The sequence below is a fragment of the Oratosquilla oratoria genome, chromosome 35 (assembly GCF_046742065.1).
Source record: "Oratosquilla oratoria isolate Oo_2021 chromosome 35, ASM4674206v1, whole genome shotgun sequence".
NCBI classification, from domain to species: Eukaryota; Metazoa; Arthropoda; class Malacostraca; order Stomatopoda; family Squillidae; genus Oratosquilla; species Oratosquilla oratoria.
The window spans coordinates 25,634,229-25,653,818 of NC_134811.1; the positions used below are offsets into that span (position 1 = coordinate 25,634,229).

General features: G+C 45.4%; 1 protein-coding gene across 1 annotated transcript in view; it reads right to left on the reverse strand.

Annotated features, from left to right (window-relative positions):
- Vps8 (vacuolar protein sorting 8) overlaps positions 1-19,590 on the reverse strand; it is a 94,213-nt gene that overhangs the window by 19,077 nt on the left and 55,546 nt on the right. The window contains exons 18-21 of the mRNA XM_076174111.1: positions 10,695-10,808; positions 2,728-2,796; positions 535-673; positions 37-171 (exon numbers count right to left, since the gene is read on the reverse strand). Coding sequence (XP_076030226.1) covers positions 37-171; positions 535-673; positions 2,728-2,796; positions 10,695-10,808 — 457 coding nt within the window. The remainder of the gene's footprint in view (positions 1-36; positions 172-534; positions 674-2,727; positions 2,797-10,694; positions 10,809-19,590) is intronic.

The following is a 19,590-nucleotide window of genomic DNA, read 5'->3' on the forward strand; positions in this document are numbered from 1 at the left end:
GCACTATTAACATGGCAAGTACAGTGAACTGCTTACCTTGTAGAAGGTGTTTAATCTGGGCAAAGCTGCCATGACAATAACTAGGGTCCTGCATGATGCGCTCCAAAATGGCCGGCAAAGAGATATGGCTCATCACACTGTTGACTACATGACTGACCATTCCTCTCAACTCTGCAGAGGAGTAATATGGGGGAGGTTCATCAGTGTAATAAAAAGACAGACCAACCTGCCTTTTAATTTGTAACCTACACTACAATTAAAACGAGGAATATGAAGTAAATCCTTTACCCCCTGGTCCAGTTAAATCTACCTCAAAACTGAACAAAATGGTCTGGCTTTTTTCTTTCAGGTGTAATTCCACTGTTGAATAAAGCTACCTTACTTAACCCACAGGAAAATATATCAAATATGCCACCAAAGGATCTAATTGAGAAATATGTATTTGTTATCAAAGAGCCAAGTTCTTCAAAGTTCAGGTAAGTCTATTCACATTGTTGCACTTAAGTCTATTCACAACAGTGCATTACTACTTACCTTTGTACAAATGGGGATGATTCTCCAAAGGAGGTTGTGCAGCCAGTAAAGTATCAAGAAGAGGAAACCACAATTCTCGTCTCCCTGACTCCTCTAGCTGTGAAGACCCAAGCTGGCACACTCGTACAATATTCAAAACCTGGAGCCATAGGTAAAAGTAACATATTTAATTTGTTGATCAAAGGATCACATACATTAATGGGATGGTCAAGTTAATGCAAAGGTGATTTCATTGACTTGAGGGACAGTCACAAACAAAGCCATCAGAGGGACTATAGCCTACAGAGCAGGGGTTCCCAACCTGTCAATTCATCACTGTAAACACAAAACGCTCTCAAGAAAAGTCCTATCTTGAGAGTGTTTCATATTTGCAGTGACGTAGTCTTAGCGGAAGAAATAGAAATGATAAAAATTACTTTTGAAAGACTCAAATACCCTAAAGGATTATTTTGCACCCTGGAGGAGAAGGTCCGTAATATACTACACAACAAAAGAGAAAAAGCTAAGTATTGGGTGGTCCCAAATTCCATTCTAATAAGAGACCTAGACAAAATCTTATCGTCCTTCAACATTCGTCTTGTGACATCTACAGGTACGAAAGTGAAGGACCTTATAACAAAGAAACAAGACCCAACCATAAATAAGAACAGTGTAGTATATGAAATCCCGTGAGGTGGATGTAATAAGATGCTGTAATGATTGTAATTTATCTTATATTATTTGTTTTTGTTTTGTTATCATTTGTCTGTCTGATTTTCATTTATTATTAGTTATATGTCAATTTATTATTATTTACTATTTACCTGTTTGTTTATCATTTAACTATACCTATGCATTTATTCATGTATTATATTTGTTATTTACATTATTATAGTTTTTATTTATTCTATTATTATGATTTGTTTTGCATCCGACCTAGATATGGATCAAAAGGTCTCCTATCGGCATGCTCCGCCTTTGTAATCCTTTGTAATCCTTTGAAACTAGCAGGGGCCTAGACACTAGAATAAAAGAACACCAAGCAGGTGTTAGACACCACAGGGTTAGCAGTGCAATAGTAAATCATGTTGACGAATGAGGCCATCTACCAAAATGGGACACTGCAGAAATTCTTATGGATAACCTCACAAGACAAGAAAGAAAGGCAATGGAGTCCGTATCCATCAACATCCAGGATAACATCAATAAGAGGACTGGAGATTTGATATGGGCTAAAGCAGCAGCATGCTTCTTCATCTTGGACAAAATACACAGAGCCCCTGATCCAGATGGACAGCTGAGCCACGCGGTGACCAACAGACAGGTATTTTGTCCACTTGCTGTGATAGCTCGTCACACCGGCAGATGATGTCGAGTGGGGGACCAATCAGACACATTGCCACATTCCCTTTTTCTGCCATATATATTGACCAGCTTGACTTAAAACAGTCAGGCAGTCAGGAATAAAAGTATTTCCCTCAGCCCATGTTCCCTTTACCTCCTATCCACATTCATCACAATGTTCACACTAACTGTAGTAGTAACAGCAACAACATCAAATCAATCCACTGTCCCAGATCTCTTTTGCAAGAGACCTACACAAATGACAACAATGACAATAGTGAGAAGAACAAGAATAACAACATAGATGAGGAGATGGTTAAAAAAATAGTTGTTACACTGATAAGACCTAAACTAGAATATGCTGCAACACTATGGGCACCTAGCACAAAGAAAAACATAAGAAAGTTAGAAAGAATATAAAGAGCAGCAACAAAGTTGGCGCATACACTGACAAACCTGACATACAAAGAAAGATTGGAAAAATTATATCTGTCATCACTGGAACAGAGAAGAGAAAGAGGCAATTTGTTGACCCTTTTCAGAATTATGAAAGGGATGGAAATTCTCAACAGAGACGACTTATTAAAGTGGGACAGAAGAGAAACAAGAGGACACGAAAAGAAACTAAAGAAAGACAGCTACAGAGGAGACCTGAAAAAGAATAGCTTCCCACATAGAGTGATTGATGTGTGGAACAAACTGAATGGAGAAACAGTGAATGCCAAAACTATACACAATTTTAAGAATAAACTGGGAGATACGAAAACGGGTCACTACAAGCATAGCTCTCATCCCGTAAAATACAACTAGGTAAAAACTAGGTAAATACATCACTCACCAACAAAGCCCATCACAAAAACTGCAACTTACCTGTGCCTTTGCCTGAGTTAACAAAAGGCTGGAATCTCCATCTGACCCATTTTCAATTTTGGCCATCAGCTGTCAAAGAAATGACTTTGAATAAGGTCTCATGAATACATCTTGCATACTGATAACACAAATAGATCAGCTAAGTATCTTTTAACCTTTTAAGATTAAAAAATATAATACATCACTGGCATAATCAGTATATAATTAACAAGAAAATTTAATATTTACACAATCAGTGATTTGTTTTTGTTCTTAATTTTGATTACAGTTAAGGTTATACTCATGGTATGTGAGATGGACAGCAGAGAAAATCATTTCCCTGCTTCTCATCTTCAGACCCTATCAATACCCTCATCTCCACCTGGAGGTGCAGACCTGAGAGGCTGGCACTTAAGTCTTTGGAACAGACCCAAAAATTTTCTCTATCAACTATCTTTCCTCCACTTTTTTGAATGAAGATAGCTTACAACTAGTGATTCCTCCCTTCTTCCAACTAGCCAGTGACAGAGAAACAGATCAATCAATCTGTTGACTCTAGTTTCTGTTGCAGAAGACCAGTGGCCTCCAGGAAACTGAGAACAACCTCCAGTTGAAACCATAAGTCACTTTGAGAATACATATTGTGTTATTGTCTGGGGATTATTGGTGAGGGGCATAGTAGTACGAGGTGTTCTATGTCTTCTGTGAGGTGGTTGTATCTGGTCCGTTTGAATCTGTAGTCATCTCTATTCTTTTTCTTGATAATAGATGATGTCCAAAGTGCAGGTGTGCTAGTGTGTGTTAGGTTTTTATTTAAGCTTGCTTACAATAGGGCTCTTGGCGGGTGACTGACTACCCGCGCTTGGGGTAGTCTCTACGAGCGTGACTCGCAGTTGCCAGCTCTCACAATAAAAACTCCTACATCTCCCCCTCAAGATTGTGAGGGAAAAACAAAACAAATACCTTGACAATCTGATTACATTGAACAAGACAATATACTGTAAATGGCAATTCCAATGACATACAATATGAACAAAATTGAACAGCTAGATTATGTAGTCGTCCAGCCATCTCGGCCGAGACGTGTGCCTTTGAGGACGTTCCCTTCTCGGGGAAGCAGGCGGAGGCGTCCCCTGGGTCGGTGGTTGCGGCTCGGGTGAACCCCCGGGTGATAATGGCCCCCGTGGTGGCGCGGCCATTCTCAAATGGCCGCGGGTGCGCAGTGAGATGCGACCGCTTCCGTCCATCCTCACTGCATACTGGCGGTGTGGGTGGACTTCGACTACGGTACCAGACTTGCTCCATGCCTTAGAAGTCTGGTCTTGAACCCACACACGGGCTCCCGGCTGCAGGCGGCGCCGTCGACGTCGCTGGCCCGTGCTATTCTGTCGTATCTCTGCATGATGTTGCGCCATCTGAGTCTCCCTCTCCTCCAGGGTCCGCTGCCACTCACAATTGACTTTGTAGTTCTGTTTGGCCGTGGGGACTCCATCACGTAGCTGTCTGCCAGTTGTCAATTGTGCGGGGGATGCGTTTCCTTCTCGTAGCGGGGTGTTGAGGTATTGGAGGAGGGCAAGGGACACCTTGTCATTGTCCAGGCTGCCGCTGGTCCCTGTGTTGTCTCGCAGAATCCTCTTGGCTGTCTTCACGGCGGCCTCGGCTCGGCCGTTGGACTGAGGGTACTGAGCGGAGGAGAGGCGGGTCGTGACGCCCCATCTCCTGAGGAAAGCGGTCATTTCCCCGCTCACTAGGTTCGTACCTCCGTCAGTAGAGAGTTGTTCTGGGGCCCCCCATCTGGTGAAGTAGTGCCTTAGGTGCTTCATGATTTCGCTGGACGTGGCACCCGAGGGTAGGTGCGCAACTTCTAGCCAGCCAGTGAGTCGGTCGGCGTAGACTAGGTATGTTTGACCTACCAGCTGGAATAGGTCTGCCACCGTCTGCTGAAAGGGGTAATCGGGGGGTGGGGTGAGAATGAGGGGCTCAGGTGGTTGTGACGGCGCGTTAGCATTGCAGGAGTTACATGTGCCCCTGTAATGCTGCAGGTCACCCTCCATTCCAGGCCAGTACACCGTCTGTCTGGCTCTTCTTAGCATGGAGTCGAGGCCCTGATGGCTGGCGTGAAGGCTAGCTGCCACTCGTTGTCGCAGAGCCTCAGGGATGACAAGCCGCACACATCCCTGATCATAGGTATAGGTGACTAGGCCACGGGACACTGCCAGTCTGTCTCGTACACCGTAGAAGGGCCGCAGGCAGGCGGGCTCCCGTGATCTGTGAGGCTCCCAGTCGCCGCTGCTCACTCTTAACACCAGTGACTGGTAGGTGTGGTCCTCAAGGGCCGTTTGCAGCACCATCTCTTCGTCGATGGTGGCGCACCCACTCAGGTCAAGGGCGGCTACAGTAGCTGCTGACATGGCTGCGGCGATAGCGACGTCTTGTTCTTCATCCATCTCGTCCGGATTAAACTTGGCCACGGGATACCTGGATAAGAAGTCGGCTGCCGCGTTGTGTTTCCCCGGCAGAAAGCGCATGGTGAACCTGTACTGCAGGGTCTGCTCCTTCAGACGAAACAGCCGTGGGTTGGTGATGTCCTTGAGGGCCTTGTCGCCAAAGAGCCTAACTAGGGGCCGGTGGTCTGTGGCGATAACCAGGTTGGGGCACCCCAGGAGGAAAAGCCGGGCTTTACGCAGGCACCACGCTACCGCCAAAGCTTCCCCCTCCACCGGTGCATATCCCGACTCGGCCGGGGTAAGGTGCCGGCTTCCGCATAATGCCAGGCGCCAGCCTCCCTTGCAGCAGTGTGGAGCAGTGGCTGGCGGGCATGAGCAGTACTGCTGCATCACCACGAACCCGATGCCGTCCTTGCACCAGTCCGTGATGGCGATGGTAGGTCGGGTCATGTCGTAGTATGCTAACCCCTGTTTGGCTAGCTGACAGATGATCTCTTTGGCTTGTGTGAATCTATTCTGGAGACACTCGTCCCAGTAGACAACCTTACCTGCTGGTTTTTTCAGCAGATCCCTGAAGGGCGCCATAAGAGGGGCAGTGGCAAGGAAGGGCGCCAGTTGGTTCACAAAGCCAAACCAGGAGCGCACGTTTGTGATGGACGGTTTTTCTGGCATCTTAAAGTCCCTGATGGCAGTAAGGCGCTCTGTAGTCGGTTTGTATGTGTCCCAATCCAAGTGGTAGCCAGCGAAGTCGACCTCCCTCTGGCAGAAGCGAAATTTCTCCGGCTTTAGTGTCACTCCAGCCTTGGCACATACTTCCAAAAAGTCGTAGGCATGCCAGAAGGCTTCTTCTATGCCTGCGTCATAGAGGAGTGTGTCGTCCACGCACTTGTATTTTCGCGGCAGGTCGATGATGGCGTCGTCGAATCTTTTGGTATATGCATCCCCCGCTGCGCAGTGGCCCATGGGCGTCCGGCAATACTGGTACCTGCCCCACGGTGTGATAAACGTAGTGAGGCGCCTGCTCTCCTCGTCCAATTCCACCTGGTGGAATCCCCAGTGCGCATCTGCCACGGTTTTGTAGGAGTGTGCCGGGACCCCAGAGGCCATGTCAAACGGGGCAGGGGTGTGGTGAGTCTCTCGTAGGCAGCATGCGTTGAGTTTCTGGAAGTCGACCGTGCGGCGCGGCTTGCCAGACTTTTTTGCCACCACGACCATCCTGGCACACCACTCTGTGGCCTCTCCCGCGGGGACAGGACGGATCACGCCTCTCTGGACGTCCTCATCCAGCTGTTGCTTGACCTCCGCTTCCCAATGTTTCGGGACGGGGGCGGGAGTGTGGCAGGCATAAGGGACAGCGTCGGGCGATAGGTGGATATGATGAGGGGGCCCCGCCATGATCGGCAGCGGGTACCTGTCGGTGTCGAAGGACGATGTCGAGAAGTGGCCGAGCAGCCATTCCTGTAGCCTCGGCGCGTTTTCCTCGAGAGGAGGGAAAGGCATGGTTGCTGGTCTGGGTGGCGGACCCCGGCTGTCGCTGCTCCCCCCGCCCACGCTCGCTATGGTCGGTAGTGGCGGATGCGGAAAGCCTTCGTGTACCAGGCCCAGATCCTTGCAGGCGGCGAGGGACAGATAGACCTGCCGCACAGACCGTACGAAATACACCTCCTGTTGGGTGGAGCGGCCAGGGATGCTAAAGTGGCAGGTTATGGTCCCCAAGGTTGGTAGGTTAATATTGGCGAGGTCGCGCAGGCCAGTGCGTCCCTTAAGTTGCCTGGGCGAGAGGCCCAGAGCTTTCAACAGCTTGGGTCCCGCTACACATACCTGCGCGCCTGTATCTGCGATGGCTGTGGTGGAGTGCTGTGTGTCGCCATCCGGCCCGGAGACGATGACTTGAAGCCGTGGCTGGCTCATCACCCCGGCGGTCGCTACCACAGCACTGGCCACAGCGTCCTTCTTCGCAGGCTTCTTACCCCCTTTGCACACTTTCTGGAAGTGGCCCAGCTTTCCACAAGCAAGACACGTGGCGTTTGCTGCGGGGCAAGCTGCCCTACCGGGCTGGTGTCGGTCACCGCAGTGCCAACAAGGGCGGTGGCGGGCTTTCCCGGGACCAGCAGCAGCGATGACGTCGTCGTCACTCGCAGCGTCGTGCATGACGTCACCCGCGGCAGCCTCGGGATGGCGGTTTGGCGGGAAATCATGCGCGTCCCTCTGAGCTGCTTCAAATGCCACACAGTAAGATCTGAGGCTGTCAACATCTTTGAATTGAGCGTAGCACTGTAAAACCTCGCGTCTTAGGGTTGGTTCACGCAACCCAGCAATGAGCTTTCGCACTAACATATATTCACTTAAACTCGCGTCACAGCTTGGGCACTGAAAAGCACAATCTAACACCATCTGGGAACACTTCGTGAAGTAATCGCCCACCGACTCCCCCGAGGCCTGCTTGACACTAAAGAAGTCCGACCACTGTACTGCCTGGTTCGCCGCACGCAACACTAATTTGCTGACGTTCTCCAGGGCCTCGGCAGCGGGAAGGGTGTCCCAACGAGCCTTGGGGAACCTGGCGTCGAGCGCCTTTTGGAGCCTTGGGGCACATAAAAGCCGGATGTAGCGCGCGGCGTCGCCGTCGCCGACAGCGTTGAGCTCGATCCAATCTTCCAAGGACCGACGCCATGACCTGAAGTCTGCTGTAGTCATGTCCAGGTCGCACTTCTCCAACCCAGCTGTGCTAAGGGCCTTGCGGTTTGGTGTCCCCATCGCCGCCATGTTTCGCTGCAAAGCCGCTATGGCTCCCTGCTGGGACAGTAAGAGCGTCTGAGCCTGTGCTAGGAGGCCTCCTCCTTCCCTCCGTCTACCTGATGTGGCAGGGAGCCTAGGGCGTCTCGGGGTGGTCATCGGAGATGCGTAGGAAGGATTATCACTGCGCCATGTTAGGTTTTTATTTAAGCTTGCTTACAATAGGGCTCTTGGCGGGTGACTGACTACCCGCGCTTGGGGTAGTCTCTACGAGCGTGACTCGCAGTTGCCAGCTCTCACAATAAAAACTCCTACAGTGTGGTTCTTGTCTGATGTGTGAGGGTTTTCTCTGTAGGATTTATATCTATGGAATGTTGTTGGAGTATTGAGTTTGGTAGTCCTTCTTGAATGGCTTATTTGGTTATATGGGTGTAAATATGTATCAGTGTGGAAGTTTTTTGTTCTCCATTAAATCAAAACAAAGAAACCAAACACCCTTTTCCCAGAAAAGACACAGAAAAAGTAATATAGAAAATAAAAAACTCCAAAGCAAAAGGTCCAGACAAGATCTCTATCATCTGGGCCAAAATATCATAAGTTTATTAACTGATATTTTCAACTACTACTGACTAAACAACATCCCAAACATCTGGAAGAAAATCACATAATACCAATCTTGAAGTCAAGCAAATCCCATTCTCACTACTATCCATAATATCCAAGCTGATGGAAAAATTGGCTACAGCAGGAATCAAAACAGAAATACCAACCTCCCCCAATTAACTTGGTTTTAAGGGTCACTCCTCATGAACATCATACAAGTTCTAGAGGGACTCAATAAAATAGGACCACCAGGAAAAACATTTATAGTTGTTAATGACATAAATAAAGCTTATGACAAGGTCCCCAGACATATCTATCTATATAGTAAGTGCTTTTTCCCCTTTACCAGGGAGTTAGCCAAGTCAAAAGGCTACCTCCCTAGTATGGGGTAAAAAGCCCTTGGTATATAGACAGATGTGTCTAGGGACCTTGTCAAAAACTTTGTTAATATCAATAGCAACCATAAGACACATACATATACTGTTCAGACACATACTCTCCAAAAAGATTACTGAGACAGATATCCATAACAATGACAAGAAGTGGTTCACCAACTTTATAGCAGGAAAACAATGGAGAGTGACCCAGAACAACTACATCTCAGGTACAAAAAGACAATACAGTGAAGTCCCTCATGGTGAAATACTTTCACCTTTACTGTTCAACCTTTTCATGAGTGACCTACCAACTCCTCAACCAGACCTAAACATCAATGTTTTCTTATATGCAGATGACTTGACAATAATAACCTAGCACAGCAAATACAAAGTAGCAGCAAAGAACACCTAAGCCTACTTGTACAAACTGGAATAATGGCTCACAAATAACAGTGGAAGCATTACCCCAGAAATCAAAACATTGTTCAATCCACAAACAACTGGCTCACCTCCCACTTCCCTCTATTATATCTAATCATATGCATTCCCTAGCCAATCACCCTTGCATACATTTCCCATACCACCCTATCAATGTACACATTGAACACCCATGGCAACATTACATAGCCCTGACACAGCCTCACCATCACCTCAAACCACTCACTCCCTCCATTTACAATCCTAACACAAGCCCTGCTACTCTTCTAAACACTCTTGATTGCCCTTAAAAGCTTTTCCCCAGTCCCATATATCTGCAATACCTCCCACAGCACTTTACTGTCTACCCTGTCATAAAACTTCTCTAAATCCACAAAGGCCCATAAAACACCATTACCTCTTACCAAAAACTTCCCACAAATCTGCCTTACCACAAAAATTTAATCTGTGCACCCTCTATCTTTCCTAAACCGACATTGTTCCTCACCAATTGTTCCCTCTGTTCCTCTCTAATCCTCTCAATTAACAACCTACCATATGCTTTTCCAACTACATTTGACAAACTGATTCCTCTAAAACAGCTTCATTTACATTTGTCCCCTTTTCCTGTATAAAGTAGAACTATACAAGCACTCCTCCAGTCCCCTGGTACACTCCCCTTGCTTAGGTACACATTAAGCAACTTGACTAGTCAATCCATTATAACTGTGCCACATGACACTCATCCAACCCAGGTGCCTTACCAGTTTTCCTAATTTTCAATGCTCATGGTTTGTCCCAAATATACATAACATGTACAAACTATATACACGTTTCACCTTATAAAAGTGGTCAAGTCATGGTACAGACTCATTACATACACATGAAAAACCATATAACCTCCTTACTATCAATGTGACAAACAGATAACAATCAATCTTGTAAGTTTCAAAGAAATCTTAAATACAACCAAACAATCCACTGTCCCTGTTCTCTACTATAGGAGGCCTTTAGCCCCTAGGAAGTTCACTACAACCAACAAGCCTATACATCATTTAGTACCAAGAAATTTTGCTCTCCCATGGCGGTTCTAAGTCACTGAATGAAGGATGGACCAGAATTAGTATTAACAGTAAATCTATAGACCAAAGAAATTCAAAATATCTCACTTCCACCCACAGGTGTGACCCTATGGGCCTAATACCAAGTCTCCTAAATATTAAGATACATCTTATTAGTAACAAAAATGTACACATTACATCTGCACAAAGAAAATAGCAACCTGAACTTAAACTTACAGAGCTCTACATCTAATGTAACTTCCTTTTACAAACAAATCGAACAACCTTTCAAAATGCTACCTCTACAGTTTTGATTAAACATTACAGTACAAAGGAAACAAACTTACATTTTGTATTTTATCTTTGAGTACAGACAAGAGAATATCAAATGCTCCATGAATGTTTCCTGCTTTTTCTAACAAGTACGCAGTAGCATCTTTAAGGTCGTGTTTCTGGCAAATCTGCAAGAGAGTAAAGGTTCTTTAATGATATATGTATATACATGCATATAAACAGACAACAAGCAAACGCACTCATACGTCATTTTGCACAGACAAGCCATCTCACTTCTCACACTGACGACCAACGCACCATTCGACGTAAGAAAGACTTTCCCACAGACTCAGACTATATACCCTTCATAGACAGTCAGACAAAACTCATAATACATAGTCTCAAGCACTCATCTGCCTGTGGCCCTGATAACATAAGCAACATCCACCTAAAACACATTGGACCACAAGGTATACACGCACTCACAAACATTGCAAACTACAGCTATTCACACAACACTATACCCGACATCTGGAAGCATGGTAAAATAATCACCATTCCAAAACCGAACAAAGACCCAACAATCCCAACATCACACCGTCCAATCACACTTCTCTGCACCCCCTCTAAAGTCATTGAACGCCTAATACTTAAACTTGTCACACCACATATTCCCCTTGCTGACTCACAACACGGTTTTAGGCCACTACACTCCACAAACACTCTTCTGACAAACCTCACACAAAGAATTTTAGATGGCATCAATTCAGATAGGCCCCACCAAAGAACACTTCTTATAACATTAGACATTAGTAAAGCTTTTGATGCTATCCCCCGCCACAACCTAACAAATAAAATATATAACACAGACATGCACAATAACACCAAAAGATGGCTGGCCAATTATCTGGCAGGTAGGAATGCTTACATGTCATATAATGGCCAATCATCGCACATCAGAAACATTAAGAACGGAGTACCACAGGGCTCAGTTCTATCCCCCACACTATTTAATCTATACATGCATGACTTACCCACGCCAGACACCTCAGAAATACAAATCTCTTCCTACGCAGATGACATAACAATCACATGCACACATCGTAACACAGACAAAGCTGCAGAAATTATCCAGCCATACCTTGACACACTCAACACATGGTTCATCACAAACAGACTCAAAATAGCTCCAACCAAATCTACAGCAACACTTCTCACCAACTGGACAAAAGAACACAAATACATACCTCATCTCTACATCAACAACACTCTAATACCACACACAAACACACCAAAAATTCTTGGTGTAACATACGATACATCCATGTCTTTCAAACAACACATCACAAACATAAAAAACAAATGCACACCCAGACTTAACGCACTTAAGTCAATCACTGGAACAACATTTGGACAAAACAAAGAAACTAATATAACAATATACAAACAATGCATACGCTCAGTGTTGAATTATGCGAGTCCTGCATGGGCTCCTAATTTCAGTGAGACACACCACACCCTTCAAATCATACAAAACAAAGCCCTAAAAACAATTACAGGCTGCACAAATACAACACCTACAGACCATTTACACCATGAAACAAAAATCCTCAAAGTCAAGGACCACCTCGACATGAGAGGCACACAAACACTTGCCGCAGCCACCACAAACACATTACACCCGCTACACTACATAGCAGAACACCCACACACACCAAGAAACATTAAAACAACACCCAAAGACCTTTATCACGCACAGATACTCTCTTCTCTTCCTCCACAACCACCAAATACCAGCCTCCAGAAACATATTCATAATCATATCACTCACCGCTCCATTAACACACTGAAAGACAACACACTGCTGCATGCCAGACCCCCTGATATCCACCCTTCTGAATCCTCTCTCCCACGAAAGGACAGAGTCCACTTGGCCAGACTGCGGTGCGGTCACCACCCAGCACTTCTAAGCTACCAGAAGAGGCTGGATGACCGCATTGTGAACAGCTGCCCAGGATGTAACACTTCACCCCATACCATACAACACATAATGGAAGACTGCATTATACACAATCATGCACGCAAACAACACAACATACGCTCTATAAAGGATTTGTGGGAAAACCCAGTTTCGGCTATGGCATTCCTTGGGGAGACGGGACTGCTCGGACAGACAGTCTAGGGAACGACAATAACAACAACAACAAAGGGTCCTTACCCCCTCATAAGTGAGGTGGCCTAGTCATGGTATGTATCCACCCTTCACCTACCCAACACCCATTCATTGTCCCTTCTATTTTAGCTTCTTGCAAATGAAGGATCATCCCTGTAATATGCCCACTGCTCAGGTCAGAAACAATGCAGCAAGACACAACACCTCCACAGCAAGGCCCAAGAGCTGAAACTGGTTTACCCCCACTGCTTCTTTACACTGTGCCCCTTAATCACTCATGAAATTACAGAGCTGACAAGATTTTCTCTTCAGTGACTAAAAATATATAAGAATCTTTTACCAGAGTACAAACTGATCTTCTGGGAATTATATTGCTGCCCCAATTCTCTTCCCAACTGTTAATATGACTACAAATATTCTAATACATAACATTTCTGCCACCATTATCTGTTGTCCATAAAAAATTATGTATACTACAGTTTCAGTCCACCTGTTACTTCTAACTGCATGCTACACCTGACAACTATATGCTATTCTATTTCTGAAACTTATACCAAAACACTATACAGTACTTTCAAGATAGTATTAGTAGGGAAGAAAAGGTAAAAGGTACAGATGGAGAGTTGATAATGGAAGAGATGGCAGTGAGGGGAAGATGGGCAGAATATTTTAGGGAGTTGCTGAATGTGAAGGAGGATAGGGAAGGAAAGATAGCTGCAGTGGGAAATACGAAGAAAATGAGAGTGAGGAGTGAGGAGAATGGAGGAGAAATAAGGAAGGATGAGGTGAAGGCAGTTGTTAAGATGATGAAAGCAGGTAAGGCACCTGGTCTGGATGGATGTCATGCAGAATGTCTGAAAAAGGGAGGTTCAGTGATGGTGGACTGGTTGGTGAGATTATTTAATGTTTGCTGGAGAGAGGGTAGAGTACCGGAGGACTGGAGTAGTGCCTGTATAGTTCCTCTTTACAAGGGAAAAGGGGACAAGTGTGAATGTAGTAATTTCAGAGGGATTAGCCTGTTGAGTGTAGTAGGGAAGGCTTATGGGAGAATCTTAATTGAGAGGATTAGGAGAGGAACAGAAGGAGTAATTGGTGAGGAACAGTGTGGATTTAGGACGGGTAGAGGTTGTGTAGATCAGATCTTTGTGGTAAGACAGATATGTGAGAAAGCTATAGGAAAGGGGAAGGATGTTTTTTGGGCTTTTATGGATCTGGAAAAGGCTTATGATAGGGTAGACAGAAAGGCACTGTGGGAGGTTATGCAGATTTATGGGATAGGAGGAAAGCTTCTGGGAGCTGTCAAGAGTTTTTATGTGAGTAGTAGAGCATGTGTTAGGATTAGAAATGGAGAGAGTGAGTGGTTTGAAGTAAAGGTGGGACTTCGTCAAGGATGCGTTATGTCGCCCTGGCTGTTCAACTTATACATGGATGGGGTGGTGCGAGAGGTAAATGCTAGGGTAGTGAGTCAGGGATTGGAGATGGTTAAAGAAAATGGAGAAAAGTGGGAGGTGAGCCAGCTGTTGTTTGCGGACGACACTGCGCTTGTGGCAGGGTCAGAGGAGGGATTGAGGAAGCTGGTGGCAGAGTTTGGGAGAGTATGTGATAGAAGAAAGCTAAAGATAAATGTGGGTAAAAGTAAGGTGATGAGATGTACAAGGGGTGAAAGTGGCAGTAGACTGGAACTGAACATTAAGGGAGAGCGACTGGAGGAAGTGGATAGTTTTAGATACTTGGGTGCAAGTGTAGCAGGAAAAGGTGGAGTGAAGGTGGAGGTAGAATGTAGATTGAGAGAAGCGAGTAAATGCCTTGGTGGTTTAAAGAGTGTAATGAGAAATAGACATTTGGGAATGGATGCGAAGAGGAGACTGTATGAAGGAGTGATTGTGCCAACAGCACTGTATGGGGCAGAAACGTGGAACATAAGAGAAGAAGAGAGAAGGAGTTTGAATGTGTTTGAGATGAGGTGTCTGAGAAGTATGGTGGGGGTTACTAGGCTAGATAGAGTGAGAAATGAGGAGGTGAGGAGGAGAACAGGGGTGAAAAAGGATTTGGGAGATAGGGTTGATGAAAGAATATTAGGATGGTTTGGACACATGGAAAGAATGAGTGAAGAAAGACTAGTAAAAGAGGTATGGAAGGCAGAGGTGGAGGGAGTGAACATGAGGGGACGTCCTAGGATGAGGTGGATGGATGGGGTGAAGGGGGCTTTGGGGAAGAGGGGAATGTCTGTTGAGGAAGGACGGGAGAGGACGGAAGACAGAGGTGAGTGGAGAATGGTTGTATATGGATGATGTGACTGCATGAGGAGGAATGGGCGGGGGGTGGGGGGGGGGTAGTATGTGTGAGTAAATTTTGACGCAGCCCGAAGGGATTTCTCCCCGTCCTCGCCTTATATGCAAAGGGGGACGGAGAGGGGGGGTTGCCGATTATATGAAGCGGCCTTGCTGTGGATGTACTGTGTCTTGCGACACTGCTTCTGACCCAGGGCAGTGGGCAGGGTGCAGGGATGACCCGTCATCCAGGAGGTGCTCAGATGAGAGGAGGGGTGGGAGGGGTGTGGAGTGTATTTGGGGATGAAATGGGTGGGAGTGTTTTTGTGCCTTTCCCTTTTTGGCTACCTCCCTTGGAAGGGGGAAAAAGCCTTGGTATATGTATGTATTAGTCAGAAATACCACGTCTGGGATATTAGCTGCATGTTATTGTGGGGTTGAAACCTGCTCAGTAGCATGCAGCTGATACTTTAGGGTCTATATGGGGTGCCCTTAAGGACCAGAACCACACATCATTTTGTCTGTGGTAGAGGAAATCTCTATTCATAGAAAAATGATGATACTTTATTAAACTGTGACTGTCCCTCCATTAGGCTGTACCCCCCACTCTTGTTACTGTACTGTACCATTTCTCTGAATATTCATTTCCCATTTCACCAAACCCTGTGGTGGGGGAAAAGAATACTACTACCAAGTCTTTCCACTTGAGTCATAAAAGGAGACAAAAATGGGACAGGAATAGGTATAGGGATCCTTCTCCCTGTAGCCACCCTCCCCCCCCGAAAAAAAAAAAAAGTTTGGGTCTTTTAATGTGCGTGGATGTGGTACAGATGAGAGTAAAAGGGAAGAGATAGGCAGTATGTTTGTGAGAAAAAAGATGGATGTGTTGGCATTGAGTGAAATGAAGTTGATAGGGTCAAGTTTGAGTTTGGTAGTGTAGTACGGAGGGTCTCAGGAGTAAAGAGAGGATGTGTTTGCAGTGTTTTTGCTGTCTTTTCAGTGTTTATGGTGCTGTTGTTTAGTGCGTGCAATCACTATGCCACCAAAAACCACTCCAAATTAACGGATTATTCACATCAACGGACACCGTTACCCCCCTTTTAGTCCGTTAATGAGAGGTAGTACGTACTAGTAAGTGAAGAGATAGGTAAGTGTGTGGTGGAGTGGAAGGAGGTTTCTTCAAGGTTAATGTGGATGAAGATGAAACTGGGAAGGTGAGATGAGGGTCTTTGTAAGTGCATATGGGCCTGGCAGTGAGAAGAGTGTAGAGGAAAGGGAGCCTTTTTGGATATATTTACATGAGTGCATAGAAAGGGAGTTGATGATAGCAAATACAGTGTTTAGGAAGAAAGTCAAGTATAAATACACATGGGAGAGGGTGGTGGATGGAAGGGTGGTAGATAGGGTGTTAGTAGATTATACAGTGGTAACCAGGAAAACAGTAGGAAGAGTTAAGGATGTACATGTTCTAAAGGGAGAGAGTGGGGAATATCAGATCATTTTTTGGTGGAAGGTAAGTTGAGAGTGGAGGATAGATGGAGAAAGAGATGAAGGACAGAAGGTAGGGAGGTGTTTAAAGTAAACTGTTTGAATGAGAAAGAAAAGGAGTACAAGTAGAAGCTGAGAGAGGACTGGGAGGGAGTGAAGGATAAAGGAGAACTAGGAATGGAGGAGGAATGGGGATGGTTCAAGGAGGGAGTCACAAGGTTTGCAAAGATGGTGTGTAGAACAAGTAGGATGAGAGGAAATAAAAGCAAGGATAGTGAGTGGTGGGATGAGGAAGCAAAGAAGGTTGTAGAAGAGAAGTGAGCTTTTACAGATTGGTTACAAATAGGACATGAGAATCATAGGAGAGGTACAAAGAAAAGAGAAGTAAAGGAGGCAAAGAGGAGAGCAGATTTGAAATGGGGTAAGAGTATGACAGAAAATTTTGAAAGTAATAAAAAAGGTTTTTGAATGAAATTAAAAGTGAAAGAGGAGGCGAATCAAGTAGGGATGAAAAAGTAAAAGGTGCGGATGGAGAGATGATAATGGAAGAGATGGCAATAAGAGGAAGATGGGCAGAGTATTTTAGGGAGTTACCTTCCGTTAGGAAGGAGTTTGTGACATTAAACCATAGCATCATCATCACTAAATGTGAAGGAGGATAGGGAGGGAAAAGTAGTTGCAGTGGGTAGCACTAAGAAAATGACAGTGATGAATGAGGAAAATGGAGGAAAAATTAGGAATGATGTGATGAGGTTTGAGATAAAGGTGAGACTTCGTCAGGGATGCGTTATGTCACCCTGGCTGTTCAATTTGTACATGGATGGGGTGGTGCAAGAGGTAAATGCAAGGGTGGTGGGTCAGGGATTGGAGATGGTTAAAGAAAATGGAGAAAAATGGGAGGTGAATGGAGAATAGTTGTATATGGATGATGTTGTGATGCATGAGGTGGAATGGGTGGGGGGATGGGTGAGGTAGTATGTGTGAGCAAAATTTGACGCATCCCAAAGGGATTTCTCCCCGTCTTCTCCTTTTCTGCATGGGGGGATGGAGAGGTGGGGTTGCCGATTTAATGAAGCAGCCTTGCTGAGGATGTGCTGCAACTTGCGACACTGCCTCTGACTCAGGGCAGTGGACAAGGTGCAGGGATGACCTGTCATCCAGGAGGTGCTAAGATAAGAGGGAGGGTGGAGGGGAGTGGAGTGTATTTAGGGATGGAATGGGTGGGAATGATTTTATGCCTTTTTCTTTATGGCTACCTCCCTTGAGAGGGGGAAAAGGCCTTGGTATATGTATGTATGTCTGTATGTATGTATGTATGTGATGAAGGCAGTTGTTAAGATGATGAGAGCAGGTAAGGCACCTGGGTTGGATGGGTGTCATGGAGAATGTCTAAAAAAAGGAGGTACAGTGATGGTGGTCTGGCTGGTGAGGTTATTTAAGGTTTGTTTAACAGAGGGTGGAGTGCTGGAGGACTGAAGGAGTGCCTGAATTGTTCCACTTTACAAGGGAAAAGGGGACAAGTGTGAGTAGTAGTTTCAGAGGGATCAGTCCAAGTGTAGTTGGGAAGGCTTATGGGCAACATTCCCTCTAAGCTGTGAGCATGTGCATGCATACATGTTTTACAACTAGCGCACATAAAGAAAAAATGTGCACACACAAGGTTTTCAAATTATATTAAAATCCATTCAATAAAGAAGTTCCACCCAAACATCAACTTATAAATTCTCTAAAAATATGGTAACTTGCCGTCATACAAAAAAAAAAAAAAAAAAAAAAAAAAAAAATCCTCCTATTTTTAACTCTGGTGCTTCCACTGCAAACTAAATTACTTTGCCACTGCTTGGTGGAGGTAATATGTAATACAAACTTACAAATTGTGTGTATTTGCTCAAATGATCAGATGGTGACTTGCATGGATGCACACATACTTTTTTGAAAAGGCAAAGTTTGCACACAAGTAAATTTCTGCACATACTCACAGCAAAAAGTTAGAGGGAACATTAGTTATGGGAGGGTTTTGATTGAGAGGATTAGGAGATGAACAGAGGGAGTAATTGGTGAGGAGCAGTGTGGGTTTAAGACAAGTAGGGGTTGAGTGGATCAGATTATTGTGGTAAGACAAATATGTGAGAAAGATAAGTAAGGATTTTTTAGGGACTTTATGGATTTGGAGAAGGCTTACAACAGGGTAGACTGGAAGGAACTGTGGGAGACATTACAGATATATGGGATAGAAGAAAAGCTGTTAAGAGCAGTCAAAAGTTTTTAGGAGAGTAGAGCTTGTGTTAGAATCAGAAATGAAGAGAGTGAGTGGTTTGTGGTAAAGGTGGGACTTCGTTAGGGATGTGTTATGTCACCTTGGCAGAAACGTGGAACATAAGAGAAGAAGAGAGAAGGAGTTTGAATGTGTTTGAGATGAGGTGTCTGAGAAGTATGGTGGGGGTTACTAGGCTAGATAGAGTGAGAAATGAGGAGGTGAGGAGGAGAACAGGGGTGAAAAAGGATTTGGGAGATAGGGTTGATGAAAGAATATTAGGATGGTTTGGACACATGGAAAGAATGAGTGAAGAAAGATTAGTAAAAGAGGTATGGAAGGCAGATGTGGAGGGAGTGAACATGAGGGGACGTCCTAGGATGAGGTGGATGGATGGGGTGAAGGGGGCTTTGGGGAAGAGGGGAATGTCTGTTGAGGAAGGAAGGGAGAGGACGGAAGACAGAGATGAGTGGAGAATGGTTGTATATGGATGATGTTGTGACTGCATGAGGAGGAATGGGCGGGGAAGTGGGGGGTGGGGTAGTATGTGTGAGTAAATTTTGACGCAGCCCGAAGGGATTTCTCCCCGTCCTCGCCTTATATGCAAAGGGGGACGGAGAGGGGGGGTCGCCGATTTAATGAAGCGGCCTCGCTGTGGATGTACTGTGTCTTGCGACACTGCTTCTGACCCAGGGCGGTGGGCAGGGTGCAGGGATGACCCGTCATCCAGGAGGTGCTCAGATGAGAGGAAGGGTGGGAGGGGTGTGGAGTGTATTTAGGGATGA